The sequence below is a fragment of the Poecilia formosa genome, unplaced genomic scaffold (assembly GCF_000485575.1).
Source record: "Poecilia formosa unplaced genomic scaffold, Poecilia_formosa-5.1.2 Scaffold444, whole genome shotgun sequence".
Classification (NCBI taxonomy): domain Eukaryota; kingdom Metazoa; phylum Chordata; class Actinopteri; order Cyprinodontiformes; family Poeciliidae; genus Poecilia; species Poecilia formosa.
In genome coordinates this window covers 237,049-249,600 of record NW_006800383.1, presented here as the reverse complement: position 1 = coordinate 249,600, position 12,552 = coordinate 237,049, and the positions used below count along the sequence as shown (strand labels likewise).

At 36.4% G+C, this 12,552-nt stretch overlaps 1 protein-coding gene across 3 annotated transcripts in view; it reads right to left on the bottom strand.

Annotated features, from left to right (window-relative positions):
- The window catches only part of LOC103155715 (zinc finger protein 385B-like), a 78,903-nt gene that overhangs the window by 3,574 nt on the left and 62,777 nt on the right, over positions 1 to 12,552 (bottom strand). For all 3 annotated transcript variants that reach the window (XM_016663780.1, XM_007577497.2, XM_016663781.1), the window contains 5 exons: positions 8,591 to 8,739; positions 6,385 to 6,492; positions 4,625 to 4,796; positions 1,257 to 1,592; positions 46 to 248 (listed from right to left, as the gene is read on the bottom strand). In XM_016663780.1, coding sequence (XP_016519266.1) covers positions 46 to 248; positions 1,257 to 1,592; positions 4,625 to 4,796; positions 6,385 to 6,492; positions 8,591 to 8,739 — 968 coding nt within the window. The remainder of the gene's footprint in view (positions 1 to 45; positions 249 to 1,256; positions 1,593 to 4,624; positions 4,797 to 6,384; positions 6,493 to 8,590; positions 8,740 to 12,552) is intronic.

Genomic DNA, 12,552 nt, shown 5'->3' with positions numbered 1-12,552 from the left:
ATGTTGTGAAACATTCCAAATAAAGTCAAACATGAATCTGTGTACCTGCTTCAGCTGCGTCTCTGAGTTGACAGACACTTGGCACAGTTCACAGTGAAATGCTTGGTTGGTTACACCAACAACCGTTCTGCTCTTGCTCCCCATCCGCTGCTTCATTCGACCTTTTGGTCTGGGAGTTGCTGTCACCTTGACCCTGCGATGCGATTGGCTGTTGTTCTGACCGTCCAACATCTGTTTGTGCTTAGAGCCTGATTCGACCAATCAGAGGAGAGGTGAAAGGTCAGAGCAGGTTTGAACGGTTTAGGCCAGAAGAGTCAAACTCATTTTGACTTTGGGCCAAATCAACATCTTGAATGTCCTCAAATGGTTCTGGCAGAATGTATTGATAAAACTACTTGTTCATAAAATATTAATAAATATATTTTATTAATAAATAGCTGCCTCTTTATTCAATGAGTACTTATAAAAAAATAAAAATTTTTTTACATTCAATGAAAAGTACAACTGTATATTAGAGTCATGCTAGATAGAAAAAATTTGAGATAAATATCAGAAAAAAACTTGGGAATTCTGATCTTGAAAAGTAAAAAATTGACTGAAAAAAATCTAAAATTTTGAGATTTTCAGAAATTTTCGGGAAAATATTTTGGAATATTTTGCCATTCAGAAGTTAAAAACATTTGATTTTTTTGCTAAATTTTCAGAGTTTCAAAATTAAAGACTTTTTGACTTTTGAAACTCAGAAATTCCCAAGACTTTTTCCAGAAAAGTTCTAAGATTCATCTCAACATTTCAGTTTTTATCTTGCAAATTTTTGACATTTTTACCTCAGAAATGTCCACGTTTTTGTAGAAAATTAATCTTGAGTTTTTTGGCAGAAATGTACTCCTTTTATTCTACCTGTACAGGTGAGGAGGAGTCTGTGCTTTGAAGAGAAATAATTGAGTTTTTATTTTATCAAATTTACTTTATCTCTATTTGTTTACCTTGATAACTTAAATTAAATTTCACAAACTTAATTTGATTGTGACTGACATTTTTTTTATTGAAGCTTCACTCTCTTTTCAGTATTGATTTAATTTGGCAGTATTAAAGTTTTTATTCAGATAAAAACTTTAAGCGCACAGCTATAATCCTGAAGGTTCTTTTTACGCAGCTTTCTAAAGTTTAGAGGCCACATAAATAGTTATAACGGGCCGGATTTGGCCCCTGAGCCGTGAGTTTGACACATCCTTTAGTAAAGTGGAAGTGAGTACCGCTGCAGTGAGACTCCAGCTGGGAGTTGGAGTTGACCGTCACTTTGCAGGTTGGACAGTGCAGAGGCTTTTTGTTGTTTTTGGCCTCTGTCCCTGCGGCACCAGCCTCCTCCTCTCCTGCTGCGGCACTTCCCTGAGGATCAGAGTCTGATGCCGAACCGCTGGTCGCGTCGCCGCCATCTGAAGGAAGGTCGGAAAGCTGGGAGCCGTCGGAGGCTTGGAGGGTCTGCTGAGCAGAGGAGGGTGAGGAGGAGTCTGAGCATGAAGGCGTGGAGGATGGAGAGGCGCTCTGCGAGTTCCCCTGGCTGTTTTCAGGTTGGGGCGAGGCGTTTGGGTCTGTGGACAGACGGGTCAATGCAAGCTTTTTACTTCCAGCCATTTTCACAAATCTTCCCCCACGTTGTCTACAAAAGCCAAGAACACCCAAACACGTAATTTTGGAAAGATCAACAGCTGGATTTTCTGTTGTTTTAAGATAATGAGTGAGTTTTATCTCATTATCTTGACGAAAAAAAATAAACTTTTCCTGATAACCATCTTTGTTTTCTCAACATGACAAGTTGACTGTGATGCGAAACATTTGAGGTACTCGTTTCCAAATAATTTAGTGTAGATAAAATCAGGCACCAACATAATCATACACAACTTTGATATAAAAAAGCCATCATGAAAAAAACAATCTTTTCTAAACTGATATGAGCCAAATTCTGTTTATAAGATGCAACTCCTAAAATTAGACAATCGACATGAACCCAAAAGACATCCAGATACAATTTGTAGTGTTGACTCCTGGTTCTGGAAATGATCAGAACTGGAGGTCTTGACTGATTATTCTCAGCTGTTAAGGATTTGATACCAAAACAAGGATTTAAAGTCTGTTTCTATCAGTTTGGCTGTTTTTCCATCTGTTTTGGTTCTGTGTATGACATCGACTAACATTTTTAGATTTTTGGCATTCATAAATATGCTTATTTGTTTTTTATTTACTTACGACCATGAACAAGTTGTAACAATGCATCATGTAAAACATTTTCAGCAGAATCCAGGATAAATGTAGCCTTATGTCCTAATATTCTCCACCAGCTTTGTTCTTTTTTCCTTTCTTTTTATTAAAATGTTTCTTTGTGCATTATTTGCCATCATCCCTTGAATTTTCCCATCTTCCCGTCTTTTTCCTGCCATCTTAATCGCTCTTCTTTTGTCACCGTGTCTCTCTGTCATTTGTCGGCTGCTCTCTCTGCTGAGGCTTCATCTGTCACCATCAATCAACAACCATGGCAACCACTGAGGGTAACAAGCTTATTATTATGTGCTTCCAGGGAAATTGATAGGTGCCGTGAAGAAAATGGGGGAGAGAGGATCAATAATAGAAAAGAAAAAAGGCGAGAGAGGGAACGGAGAGAAAGAAGGTGATATTTTGTTGTCAGGTAGAATGAGAGGCTGAGTGACTGATGGCGGAAAGGAGTGAAATAGTAAATTACAAAGTCATTACTGGAACGGCAGCGGCAGTGAGAATATGGTAAAGATCCAGGTAACAAATCAGAAAACAGAAATTCAGGTGGATTTTCATCTCCTATTTCAGTGAAAACAATTATCAGGAAAAAGATAACCTGTAAAAAATCCTGATTTTCAACTTATTTAACAGCTTAAAACCTCATTTTCTCCTCATTAGATTGATTAAAATACAGAAATTATTGTTTTAGTTCTGCTTTATTTCACACACTGTAAAAAAGACAGTAAAATAAATGTAGCTGCCAAAATTTAACCATATAAATACGGTAAAATCTGGATTCATATGGCATAATCTGGCAACCCCACAATGCTTTTTTTTTTTTTTACAGTGCAGGAAAAAACATTTTAAATTAAAACCTCACAAATTTTACAGAAATATTACACATTATAAGTCAAAATTATACATAGTACAACTTAAACTGAGATGTTAAAAAATGTAATTGTAAAAAATACTTTTAAATGTGGCAGAATTTGGTTCCAAGCAAAAATGACAGAATATTTCAATGTTTTTATTAGACCTTCAGGGTGAGGTTATATTCACTCAGTCACATTTACTGCATTAACTTTTGAAAGGAATTAATCAGGTAACATTTTCTGATGATTATGAAATATTGCAACTTTTTTTGGGTAAAATTTCTGGATGCTCTGCCCTCTGAAAGTAACTTCTCTGAAAGAAAAACAAATATGTTTTAACCATAATTCACCAGATAGACACACAGACCTATAATTCATGTTCTAATAATACTGAACCTGTAGTTAAGATGATCAATCAGCAAACAGTAGATATTATCACCTCTCTCTGCTCTGATATACATACATCTCTGTACAAAATGAAGAGATCACTGCAGTGAATCCAATTGAAATCCTCCTGGTTTTTCCTCCAAATATTGATTCCTGATTTCTTCCTGAGTTAAAACATTGTATTGTTGTTTCTAAATTAATATAAACATGTTTGCTTTACATTATTTGAGGCAATCTGTCATTTTCTGCAACACTAGATTCTTGCTTGGAATTTCAGAGACATGTCAGAAGCTCATAGGATAAAATAACAATGTTAATTTTACTCAGACATAAACCTATAAAGAGTAAAATCAGAGAAATTGATCTTTTTAAGTGGTCTCCATTTTTTCCAGAGTTGTATCTGCTGCATGTATGGAGGAATTTTTCTGCCATAATTTGAGAGCACACATTTCCAGTCTGAAAGCATTACAAGTTTTGAGAATAAAAGATATTAAATTCTGCTTTCAGGCTGGAAATGTGTGCTCTCGATTTATGGCAGAAAAATTCCCCCGTATGAACTGTGTATGTGTAGGACACGACTAAAGCCTCTTCATGTATACTCAGCACATAACTTCACAAATTTGCACTGTCGTTACCAAAGCGTATGTTTCATTTCTGATTTATTCAAATTAATAATCTACTTTAGAATCTGACAACAGCAGAAACACAAAATAAATTCAGGCTTACTGGCTGCATTTTTATAGATTTTCAGTGTAAAATTTTGCTGAGACAATGAAAGACGAATTGAACTGAAGGGTTTTTTTTTTACACATCTTTACCATGGGTAAGATGGTAACAGTGGACTACAGTTTGTGATTTCTATTGAGGAATTGATGATTTACAGCCACAGTGACAACCACAGAGTCCTTCCTAAGATTGCATCTCTTCTTCTGCAGAACGTCTTCGGTTCATGGCTGTAATTATCAGACAGAACCAGAGATAGCAGGACAGGTAATGGCTTGTAATTAACCAGCTGAGTGGCAGCTTCCAGAGCCTTCGCGCCCGCTCTCTTCGATTACGGCTAATTACGCAGAGGCTGGTGAAGGCTGTTTTTAAATAAAAGAAAAAACCTGTACCTGTTTTGTCTTTCAGCTGAGCATCGATCGGCTCCATCATCGCCACCTCTGCGTCTGTGTCTTTCCCAGCAGAGGGCTGACCGGGTCCATTCTTCTGCCGGTTTTTCTGGGTCTCCATGGCCTTCAGCTTGCGAGCATGCTTGTGACCTTTGTAGTGGGCTTCTGCCTGGGTCTACATACACACACACACACACGCACACACACACACACACACACACACACACACACACACACACGCACACACACAAACGTGAACGCAAAGAGAAAACACGTAAACAGGGTTTGTTGGTCATCACACAACATCTTTACAGGGAAGCTGAGTAACGACAATGTATGAGGGGGAAATAAATAAGGTAGATTACTAAATTTATTGCATTTAGTCGCACTGTTGGTTTGACAATAATCAGTCATGTTGCACTAATGAACATCAGCTGTCAACTGGTGACCTCCTTCATCCCCTCTAAGCGTATTTGCTCATCTTTCCTCAGATTTGTACTGACAGAAATTGCCCTGTCTGCTTTGCTGTGACCTTCATGTTCTCCTCTGACAAAAAGAAAAACAAATTTATGAAAGATTTTAGATCCTAAAAGTGTTTCAGATGTGAACTCTGAGCTAATTTTGTATCATCAAATCTTATTTTATAATGTTTGTAAGGTTTTGCTAACCCTAATCTCAGTATTTCTTCAGCCACCTCCCAGCTTAAACTTCCCAAAAATGTGTATCTTAAAGTTAAATCAGGAAAACCTGATTTAATTTGTTTGCAATGGACTTCAGTTTTCCGCACCTGTGGAGAGTAATGCTGTCGGCAAGGTTATTTTTTATGGATTTAAATTTTAAACAAGAAATTCTACAAGATTTTACAGGATTTATGTTCCAACATGCAAATCAAAGCATTCACTACTCTGGCATTATTGAGTTAGTTTTAATGAAACCAGATCCTCTAGATAGCAACATCGGGACATAATGTTTGCATTGTTTAATCTGTGCCTGTCTTAGCAGTTTGCTTAGAGTTTTATTCATTTTTAATTCAGTTATTTTTACTTTAGAGAAAAGGAAAACGCTTCAGATCATATACTTTTGCTGATTTTGGCAATTCCAATTACATTTTTAAACAAAAACAAATGCTATTAAGAATCTAACATTCCTATTTTTTAAGAACAAACTTAACTGAAACACTTCTTGAGATTAAGGACAAAAATGTGAGGCGTAATAAACAGAAAAAGCTTCTGCTCTCATCCACAGTCAAAATTCAAAATGTGTCAAGGCGACTCTTTCATGGCTTTGTGCCGGGAGCGGATGAAAACATGTCTTCCTGTTATCACTTCTCATGAAACGTGGATGGCTGCACAGGCATGAAGGACGTCATCGAGGGTCAAAGTGTGAGGCTGCAGAGCAAAGGTCACACAAGCCCTTTGGCAACGATGAATGTCAGCGCACACCAAACATTCAGAGGGATTTTTTCTGTGCCAGTCAGAGCGACGGCTTCCGATGTTACCGAGTAATTTGTAGTAGGAATTTAAAAGTGTATCCACAAACTAGAAATCAGTTATCCTCTGTTAAAACGTCTTAAAGATGACATATTATGATTCTTTGAACAAGTTAGTACAGGTTTACGGTCCAAACAAAACATGTTCATTACATTTATTTTTGCACAAAATAATTTGTTTTGGTGCAAAAAATAGTGATTGTGACATTGTGCCAAAGGATTACAACAAAACGTGAAAGACAAATTTAATTTAATCTCGAAGCATCTGACTCACGGTTGAGTTGAAGCGCAGGTGGCAGATGTTGCATGAAATGATGGGCTTCTTCTTGGGCTGAGACATGCCGAACGTGTGGTTGATCACTGCTTTCTGCACCGGGTCCATCTACACACAAACACTGTCAGTGCTGCTGCTTTACATGGACACAGCAGAACAATTCAACGTTTGACTTTGAAATAAAAACATAAGTTTTATTATGCTTTTATTTCTGATTATACATGTAAATAAAAATCTTCCCTCCACATATATTTGCATCACTGGTAAAAATGTGAATAATATTATATTGTCCCCCCCACCAATTAAAAGTAATCCCATAAAAAGTCGGATTTATCTACAGTTTTCACTAGTATAACCATAACTCACTTCTTCAGGGAGTCTGAACTGTGGAAATAGCTTAAAATAGAAAAGAAATGTATCCAAAAATGACTAAAAAAAACCTCCAGCAATGAAGTTTTCAGCTATTCTTTCCGACACGTTGTCCTTTACCTCAATGAGACAAGTTAATGGCATAATTAAGTCCCTTCCTCCCCTCTGTGTTCGTCATCAAATAAGAGGAAAAATAGAAATTTGTCTTATGTGTGTTTTGAGCCAAAGTTTTGAGCAAGGCATAAGATGAATAATTTCTTTAAGACAGATTAGAAATGTGCATTTAGGATTAATCCTGCTCCTATTATCGTTGTGGCTAGGACCTATTTCTAGCATTGTTCGTCTTTAAACCTTGAAATTACAGAGATTATTGCACTGACTGACTCAATATGCATCTCTAATAATACGACACATTTGGCTTTAACATTTTATCTAGTAAAGTGACAGTTAAGTCAAGATTACATGTAAACTAAGTTAGTATATTCAGTTTTAACCCAGAATCCTGAATTCACTCTTTTTAAATTGCCTGTTTGGATCAAATCTCTCCTCATTTTTTTAAATCCCTCCAGTGCAGCTGTGCCATTCAAACCGTATTTTTAGTTTTAAGCTGTCACACAGCAATGTTTTCCCTTCCTCCCACAAGCTTGATGCCTTTAACAAGACAACCTGAGCCTTTCCTCATTAACTGATGAGTCTGGATTCAGACAAATATTTTACTAATTACTTGGTTAAAGGGGAAAATGCAGAGTAAGCATAATATATAAAAAATAAATAAATAACACACATGAAACATTGAAATGGGACAACATTTGAGTAAAATCTTGCTGCTCTGCTTTTTCTGCATGCTTGGTGGAGAAGGAAACTTTTTTATATACATTAGCTAAAATAACACAGTATGTCACATTTATATCACAGTTTTTGGATATTTTGTTGTAAGTGACACTTGATTTAATTTTGCATTCTCCTGTAATATTCTGCAGGTGAGCGCATATAGATGATAGAGCCTAAAATATATTGCAACTTATATAACTAAATTTACTAATAGTGACGCAAAAGCAGTGTTTTGCCCAAATAGAAACTACATTTTTATCTAAAATACGTACCACTAAATGATAAAATCCAATTCAGTAAATCACAGATAAAGAATAACAAATGGAGCATTCCTGTAAGAACATTAATGATTTTTCCCAACATTGTTAAATTTTAACCTGTGTTACAGACACTTTCTGAGTCTATAACCATCATACATGATTCAGCTTAGTATTTTTCTCACTGGCAATACAAATCCATAAGGAGCTAAAGTGGGGCCATAAAGTTTGTTGATTTTTTTTCTCAATACTAACAGAAAAATAATTGCAAAACTAAAGATGAAAAATATTTGAAACAAACAAACAAAAAAATCAAGACTGTATCCTACATCTGTTAACAGGTTCAGATTTCTTCCCTCAATACTAACAGAAAAATAATTGTAAAACTAAAAATAAAAAATATTTATGAAACAGAAAAAAAAAATCAAAATTACATCCTACAAAAAACACGCAGCTTCAGGAAACGGTGGTTCATACAATGTTGTCAAAATTTAACAGAAAATTCAGAAGAGACTCGTAAACAAAAACTTTTATTTTACTCAATTATATTTCCCTATAGGTCATGAATTTCCAAAAATAGAAAATTATTAAGATTATAAATAAGATTTCTCCTTAAATATAAAATAAGAATAAAAAAAGTTAAATATTTTTGACTTTATCAAGAGTCCTTGATATTTCTAAATACTCGTTAGCATCTGATCTTTGACTTGAAAGTATAGAAATGTGATAATTTAATTATGTTTCCTTACAGTGTTGAAGTTGGGGAAGAGGCTGAGGGGCGAGGAGCCGTTGACCCTGAGTGGCAGGAAGTGCTCCAGCTGGGTCTGTGGCTGAAGGGGTCGACCCGGGAGGGGCAGCGAACCGAGGAGCGGGTGGACCTGGTTCTGGGACAGCGCTCCTGAAAGGAGACACACATTTTGGACTTTCATATCTCGACCCACCTCAAAACATTTACATGTACATTCAGCTACACAAACTGATTTTAGCAGTCGAATGAGAGCAAGACGCCAGGAATGAATGACTCACTCAGTAAAAAACCCTTAATGACTTCACTAATAGCAGGGGACAAATTAGAGGCTTTTTGTTTGGCTTTTTTCTTCTTTCTGCTTTGGAAGTCTTTTGTTTATTTTGAAAAATGTCTTTGGTCTTTAAGCTGCAAACCAAGCGTCTGTAATTGTTTGTTTCTTTCCCTGATTCTGGATCAACATAAAAAAAAGAGTCCAGACATTTTAACATTTCAGGTCACTTCAGGCTGCGTTCACACTGCAGCCCAATTTTTTATTTTTTTTTGCCTTAATGCGATCTGTATCCGATCTTTTCATGACAGTCTGAACAACACAGATGGGATATTTTTCGAATGCGACCCAGGCCACTTGGATATCTGAAACTATTCAATCTTTTCAAATGTGACCTGAATCTGAACGATCAGGCCGCATTCATCCAAAATGAACGTCATTGATGCTCGGCAAACATCACTATTCTGCGTCCTGATACGTGCAAGTGGGAATAAAAACAACAACCATGGTACATGATAACAAAGATTAAGTTGTTAGTATGCTGGCTCCAGTCAGACAACAACTTTAAAACCGTAAGATATGCTCCACCATTAACATCCATGTTTACTTCTGCAAACCCTGAGCACTTCGTCTTCTTTATGGCGGTCGGCAAAACTCTGAGCACGCTCTCCATCTGTGTTGTTATTGCGCCCTCTGCTGCGCATGCGAGACACTTTCAGGTCGTTTGCAGTTCACATTTGAGATCACATACAAGTCGCATATATTTTGAGCAGCAGGTGGTTTCTGTGTGGTAAGTCAACAACAAAACATTGTACAGCTCATACAGTGGTAAAGCCAGCTGACCAAACATGCTGGAGATCTTCTCTGGTTGCTAGGTAACGGTGCAGTGTGACTCAACAACCAGGAGGTTTTTGACAAGGCTCCTTTTCCACACACCAAAAACAGCTGGGTGTTTTGTTTTCTAAGCACTTGTGTTGTTTTTAGAAGCAGTTGAGAAATAAACGGAAGAACAAAAATGTACAAAATAAACTTTGCATATTTCCCCTTTAAAGATGTGCAACAATGTGGTTGAAACTGATGTAATCTGTCAGTGTAAGACACCCACATCCAATCAGGTGGACATATTTAGAAAATAAATACTCAACATTTTGAAGGTTTTTATTGTTTTTAAACCTCAGACTTTTAGGCTGGTGTGCTCCTGACTGCTAAAGTGAAAGTGAACACCATTCTCAGCAAAATGCTTTAAGACGTCTTTATAAACCCTAAACTGTCATCTAAGACCAACAGCAGGCTCTTGGTATGAATTTCATGTCTGGACGAAGAGTTCACATTTAATATTCACAGTGGTGCGCAATTAGGAAAACTTTGCACTCAAAGAAAAACATGAAGTTTGCCAGAAAGGTCCAAGACAAAGTCAGACTCTTCTGGAACAGTGTTTTTCAGAAATACGTCTAAATTTGAATTATTTGGGCACCAGAACAGAGTACATTTTCACCATGAAGTAAATCCATCATTCAATGAAAAGCTCTGAGAACCGAGAAATGGAAAGTCCAGAGTTGGGTTAAAAGTTTAGACGCTGTTGGGTGACTAGAAAAAAGTTTAAAATCTCACAGTTGAAAGTGAGGAGTGGAACAAAAGACGTCTCAGTAAAGTTATATCAACTTAAAGGAGGCAAGACTAGATGTTAAACTAAACTGACAAACTATGCTACAAGAAAAGCAAGATTAACTTATGTTGGATGTTTGCAAGACATTTTACTTTGCTGGTTAAAAAAAAGTAATATTCAATGTCCTAATTCTTTACTTGCATTATTTTTTATATTTTTCTTTCACTTCCCAATTTGGCACACAGTTGTATTGTTATGTCACATAAAATCCCAACAAAACGTAGCCGTACAGGTTTTCTGACTTGAGAGTTGAAAACAGTTCTGAAGTGGAACTGGTTTGGTGGAAAACCCAACAGACACAAACTGTTGATGTTTCAAAGCATATTCATGACTTTGAATAACCCAGACCTATATCTAAGTGAGAATTCACTTGAAAATGGATGTTTTCCATCCAATCTAACTGAATTAGAATTATTTTGCAGGCAAACAATTGACAAAATATTGCTCTCTTAATCTTAAAGTGCAAAATTTGCAGATACACTAAAAGGATTTTTAGCTGTAATTGCATTGCAGAGTTTCCCCCAGTGTATCATAAGCCTTGCAGGCCACCAGGCTTTACTTGTGACCCCCCCAAAAGGCTAAGCTTTGCTTATTTACTTAAGTTTTTTTAAAAAAATTTGCATTTTAGTTGGTGTTCAGATATTAATCTTTCAATAACACATAATTATCAAGTGATATGTTCAAATTTCAACATTTTTAAACTCAAAAACACAATAACAATTGCCCTGGCGCCCAACCACCGGGCTTAAGTTTTCTGGGGGAAACCTGGCATTGAAAAGTGGTTGTAAAAAGCATTAATTCAGCCTCACCTTAGAGGTTTTTATTTGCTAAAAAGAAATGTGGAATAATTTTCCCTCCAGTTCAGAATGATGCATTACGTTCTGTTGGTCTATCCAACAGAAGGTTGAAAGAACAGAAATATTTTTGCACGTTTCTTTTCTCCTTTTCTTTCTGCTCACCTGCAAACATTTTTCTTTTGTACATTTAATTGTTTTAGACGACTTCTACAGCATTTCATCTGTGCATTATGTCTCAAACTCTCCTTCTGCTTGACCTCTCATCTCATCACACTTAACTCTGGTTGACCTGCACGCTCTCAGACTGCTCATGCTTTAAAAGAGCACTGCAGCTCTGACCTTTGCCTAGACCCAGAGAAACATTAGCACGCTCACATTAAAATGCAGAGGGTCTTACATAAGTATGATATCTCCAGATTTTTATGACGCCTGCCGGCTGAATTTCTGGAAGCAGTTTTGTTAAGTCATGTGCAAATAAAGAAATAAGAGATTAAAAGTGGGTTTGAAACTTAACTGAGTCGATTTCAAGCTTAATAAATGAAGACAGTCACTAGAGAGAGACAAATTCATCTACCTGAAACAGGAGTGAAAACTAGTGAATATTATTTTTGCAATCCATTTGAAAGACATTGAAGAGACTTAATGTTTTGCGGTTAGGGAGGATGGTTGGGAAGTTTGGCTGCAGCAGGATGGAAAATGCCAGGCAGGGACTTGATGAGAAGGATGAAAGGATAACTAAATGGCAACAGAGAAATCCGGCCAAGGAAAACCAACAGAACATGACTGACGAAGCTGGATCGCATACCAGACGACAATCAGAGGATAAGGAGAGAATTATGTGTTAAAGAAAAACAAAATGTTCATTTTTATGTGCCATGCAGAGTTTATGACTGGAATAACGACTGAAAAAAAGAAACTTGATCGTAATGTGAGTCATAAACTAAAAGAAAACTGAGAATCACTTGAACTTCACAAAACCTTTAATGCAAACAACTCCAATATACAACTAATGTCCATTGCTTTTTCTGAGTAGCCTTTTAAAGTTATATTAGAGGCAATTTAGTTTTAAAAAGCATAAAAAACAAACAGTTTTTTTTCACTGCTTTATTTCAGAGTTTATCTTCTAGTTGAGTCAGGTTGCAAAGCCAATCACAATCTGGACTACTTGGACTAAAATTGCTGAGATTGATAAGATTTTTTTGTAATTCTGTCATTATTCAAAGACGTCTTAA